The 4,913-nt window shown below is 45.6% G+C and overlaps 1 protein-coding gene across 1 annotated transcript; it reads left to right on the top strand.

Moving 5' to 3' along the window:
* The first annotated feature begins 233 nt into the window (after positions 1-233).
* LOC109768497 (uncharacterized) lies at positions 234-4,316 on the top strand. The gene is made up of 7 exons (XM_073506360.1): positions 234-354; positions 449-520; positions 1,699-2,375; positions 2,466-2,753; positions 2,820-3,933; positions 4,039-4,169; positions 4,302-4,316. Exons 1-7 carry the CDS (start codon positions 234-236, stop codon positions 4,314-4,316), a joined length of 2,418 nt encoding a protein of 805 aa, XP_073362461.1.
* Positions 4,317-4,913: the final 597 nt, after the last annotated feature.

The raw sequence follows: 4,913 nt of genomic DNA, 5'->3' as shown, positions 1-4,913 counted from the left end.
ACTGCTGAGCAGTCGGGCTGGATCTTCCCAGCAACTATATCTCTCTTTGTTGATTGTTGATATCCTTTTCTTTTTCTACTTTTGCAGAGGCCAACGCCGCCCTGCAGCAGCAGCTGGGCAAAGCCAACACCGTGCTTCGTGCTAAGGAGGCGGACTGCAGCAAGCTGACCGAAGAGCGCGACCGGCTGGTTATGCAACTAGCGGAGTAGGCGGAGCTTCTCAAGAAGACCCAGATGGAGGCGAAGGACAAGGAGGCCAGTCTCCTGGCTGAGTTCGAGACCGAACGCTCCGCCTGGACCGACAAGGAGGCAATGTTGACTGCCGGCTTCGGCGAGATTGAAGACATGGTTGACGGTGAGCTTCCTTCTTTACTTTTCTTCGAGCCACCGACTTCTGATTAGGCCGGCTTCTTGTTCCTAACTTTGGCTTTTTTCTTCTGTTTGAGCAGACTTCTTCCCCGGTCACTCTGTCGCTGCCAATCGGGCCATCGAGGCCGATCGCGAAGGGCGGAGGGCGGAAGGTGCGGAGATTGCTGCTGACGCCCCCGAACCCTCAGCGAGCAGCTTCTCAGCATCCAGGCCCGTCTCCAGCCGGCTCATCGGATGTTGCGCCGTCTTCAGCGTGTCGACGCCCAGGCGATCGCCGCCCTGTGGCCGGACATGCCGACACCACGCACTCCCTGTAGGACTGCCGACTGGCTGGAGGTGGCGGCCGGCCGTCTTGAGGCCTGGAAGGGCTCCTCGGCCCGGGCTGGAGCATGCCAGGCCTTGGAGTTCGTCAAGGCATGGTAACCTGGGCTGAATCTAGCCCAGTTGACCACGTTTCGACAGGAGGCCCAGGAGGAGCTGGTGGCAGTGGAGGATGATCTTGTCAAGCGGGCGGTGGCAATCGCCGAGTATACCAACACCAGCATCTTCATCCCAGAGCGCAGGGGCGAACCCACGTTAACCCACCAGGTAGCACAGGACACCGGGTAAAAAACTCTTTTACCTTATAAGTATAGAGCCCATATACGATGGGACACCCCTAATTTTCCTAGAAGGACACCCGTACATCACACAAGTGCAGCCCAGTTGTAGCAGCGTGTGACGCTGTATCGATTGAGGAAGCCACGAAGGCCCAGTCCAGCCTGTCCAGGATAGGAGCAGTACATTGATCGATACTTGCCTTCGGCCCTCCGGCCCTTCGCCTCGCCTGTTCGTCTGCTCGACTTTGCGCTTCGTGCCCTTGTTCTTTCGCCTTCCTCTGTATCCCCGTACGTCGGACACGCCGCCTATTCTGCAGATCGCGGCAAGTCACCGAATCAGTGGAGAAAAGAAGGCACAGGTATGCCGCATCAGACCCAGGCCTGATCATACCCCCAATTCGATGTGCCTCTGCGGCTCTGCCTCAGCCTTTTGTAAATCTTATTCTAATTATTGCTTTGTCTCTCTACCTAGGGAATTAGGGGTACTGCCGTACTGGATATTACTAGAGATTTTGACTGTATTGGGTAATTGAACTATTTGAGATAATTGTGCACCAAGTGGAGACCAATATTGCAAAATTCTAGGACGGCTGGAAGCATCGGCACCATGTCAAGTATGTTTTATACTACAACCGTGCAATTCTAATTCAAGTATTATGTACGTACACATGATTCATAGTTCTTTTCTTTCATGCAAATTTTAATTATCTGAATAAATTGCAAAATTTCAGGAGAAGCTCAGTTTATGGAAAGGTTTCTAAAAAAGAGGAGAACCTCAGTGCAAGATGAAAATGTTGATCCGTCACACGAACATAATCAGAACGATGGCTCAGTTCCGCCACCATCGGATGGACAAATTGATGCATCACCACATGAACAAACTGATGTTCCAGCCCCGCCATCACCACATGGACAAAATGATGCCTCCACACATGAACCTAGTTCTGCCAATACTACAAGGAATTCATCTCAAGTTGAAGAGATCAATTGGGAAGAAGAAATTCAGTTTGATCCAGGTAAAAGGAGAAGCATAGATGAGTACCATCCCAATCAGAGAGATATGGTAAGAAGGAAGTATTTGGCCAATGACCCTTGTCAACCTCGTACTGCTGATTTTGAAGTGACAGAAATATGTGGTAAAGATAGAAGGTTCGTTCGGGAATGGTTTGATGAGTTTGGGAGCTGGCTTGAGTATAGTGAGTCCAAACGAAAAGCATATTGTTTTTGTTGTTTCTTGTTTAGACCGCGCAAGAAGAAAGAAGCCGGATATGATGCATTTGTTGCAAATGGTTGGTCAAGTTGGAATAAAAAATATATATTAAAGGAGCATGTAGGAGACATCAATAGTGCTCACAACCAAGCAAAAAGAGATTGTGATGCTTTGCTGAAACAAAAGCAACACATCTATGTTGCTCTAAACAACCAAAGTAATGTTGAGAGGAATGCTTATTATACTCGACTAAATGCCTCAATTGATGTTACTAGAGTGTTACTGAAGCAAGGGTTGCCTTTCCGTGGCCACGATGAGTCTGACGAGTCTCTCAATAAAGGTAATTTCGAGGAATTTCATGCTTACACAGCAGAGCAGAATCCGGAGGTAAGAAAAGTTGTGGCCCATAATGCTCCAGGTAATAATCAGTTGACTTCTTCAAAGATTCAGAAGGACATAGTTGAATGTTTTGCAAAGGAGATATTGCATTCTGTTCTTCGGGAAATTGGGAATGATGTATTTTCTTTGCTAGCTGATGAATCAAGGGATGTGGCTGGTAAAGAGCAAATGGCGGTGGTATTGCGGTATGTTGGTAAATGTGGAAGTGCCATAGAGACATTAGTTGGCCTTACTCATGTGAAGGAGACAACTTCCAAGTATCTCAAGTCTGCCATTGATGATTTATTTGCAGAATATAAATTAAGTTTCAAGCAAGTTAGAGGGCAAGGATATGACGGTGCGAGCAATATGCGAGGTGAGTTTAATGGCTTACAATCCTTAATCATGAGAGAGAATAGCACATCATATTATGTTCACTGTTTTGCCCATCAGCTTCAGTTAGTTGTTGTGGCTGTTGTTCGGAAGCACAAATGCATTGGTAATTTTTTTGATATGATCTCAGTCTTGTTGAATGTGGTCTCTGGATCCTCAAAGAGAAAGGACATGATTCAAGACAAACATAAAGAACAAGTGTGTGAAGCTTTAGGTTGTGGACTGCTAAAAAGTGGGACAGGATTAAATCAAGAACTAGCTCTTCAAAGACCTGGAGACACTCGATGGAGTTCTCACTACAAGACACTTAAGAGTTTGATTGATATGTTCCGTACAGTTGTCAAAGTGCTAGAATATGTGGAAGAAGAAGACAGGGATGACACAAATAGAAGGCAGGCATGTGGTCTTCTTGTTTATTTCCAGTCTTTTGATTTTGTGTTCTACTTACAGCTTATGTCCACTATATTGATAATCACAAACACATTATCATTGGCTCTACAACGGAAGAATCAGGACATTGTGAATGCTATTAATTGTGTGAATTCAACCAAAGCCTCCTTGAATGATCTAAGGAGAAATGGATGGGAATCTGTCCTACATGAAGCGTATGTCTTTTGTGACAAGCATGCCATTTCCAAGTTGCAAATGGAAGACCAATATGTGAATCCAAAGAAGCCACGGCAAAAAACAGGTATCACTAATAGGCATCATTATGAAGTGGATTGTTTTAATGATGTTATTGATTGGCTGCTTCAACAACTTGATAATCGCTTCAATGAGAAAAATTCTGAACTACTTGTTTGCTCAGCGGCTTTGAGCCCAAATGAATCATTTCATGATTTCAACTTAGAACATTTGATGAGTCTAGCTAAACTTTATCCAAAAGATTTTGATGATGGAGAACTCAGGGACCTTAGGCATCACCTTCATCTTTACATTGCTGATGTCCGAGCAGATGATCGCTTCTCTGGATTAAGTAATATTTGTGAGCTCTCTCAAAAAATGGTGGAGACAAGAAAACATATTGTCTATCCCTTGGTTTACCGACTTTTGAAGCTAGCACTAGTATTGCCTGTTGCCACTGCTACAGTTGAGAGATCTTTTTCAGCTATGAGAATTGTGAAGACATATTTGCGCAATCGTCTTGGTGACGACACCTTGAAGTACGAACTTATTTGTTATGTGGAGAAAAGCGAAATGAGGAAGGTTACTAATGATGCGGTAATTGATCGCTTTCAAGCCATGAAAAAACGTCGGAAATCATTTTAGGTAGGTAATGGTTTTAACTTACTTATTATTACACAACTGTTATTAATATGTTACTAAGTGGTTTTGTTTCTTTTTTATTTGTAGGCAATCAGGATCTAGTGTTGCATTTTCTTGTCGGCCGTTATACTTTATTCAGATTTTGGACACTTTGATTTTCTTTTAATATTCAATTTCCTACGATCAATTAATATTTCAAGTGAAACTCTTTATTCTGGATTCTCGGTAAGCACATTCACGGTTATATTGTATTCTATGTATATTGTATTGTTAACGGACGCGGCTTTTTTGCTCCTAGGTGCATGCATATGCACGTAGGAGCAAAAGGGAATATTCGGTTAACTGTTACTTTTAGATATATTAGTATGTCATATCCAAATATACGTGATAGACATGGGACCCCGGGTCATTTTTATCCTGGGTCCGCCCCTGCCAGAGCGGGCCGAGAACGGCGCCAAGGCGCCACCAGAGTGGTTCGAGCTGAACCCGGAGGACGGCGAGGACTCGGCCGAGGTGATCGACTCCAGCGGCGAGGAAGAAGAGGAGGAGGAGGAGGAAGGTGAAGAGGAGGCGCCAGAGGTCGGAGCGGACGGCCAGCCTCAGCTCGACCGCGCCTCCAGCAACGAGCCACGCCCGAGCGAGCCGGCTGCTACTGAAGGCGACCAAGCGGAGACTGACCAGCCGGCTGCTCCACCAACC

Source organism: Aegilops tauschii, chromosome 1, assembly GCF_002575655.3.
Source record: "Aegilops tauschii subsp. strangulata cultivar AL8/78 chromosome 1, Aet v6.0, whole genome shotgun sequence".
NCBI classification, from domain to species: domain Eukaryota; kingdom Viridiplantae; phylum Streptophyta; class Magnoliopsida; order Poales; family Poaceae; genus Aegilops; species Aegilops tauschii.
Note: the sequence above shows the minus strand (reverse complement) of the source record. Positions and strands in the feature narration are given on the sequence as shown.

Excerpts from the sequence above, each read along its gene's own strand:
- LOC109768497 (XM_073506360.1), top strand. The coding sequence starts at position 234 with ATGGAGGCGAAGGACAAGGAGGCCAGTCTCCTGGCTGAGTTCGAGACC. Across the intron at positions 355-448 it reads GATTGAAGACATGGTTGACG|ACTTCTTCCCCGGTCACTCT; the intron begins GTGAGCTTCCTT and ends CTGTTTGAGCAG. Across the intron at positions 2,376-2,465 it reads AACAAAAGCAACACATCTAT|CAAGGGTTGCCTTTCCGTGG; the intron begins GTTGCTCTAAAC and ends GTGTTACTGAAG.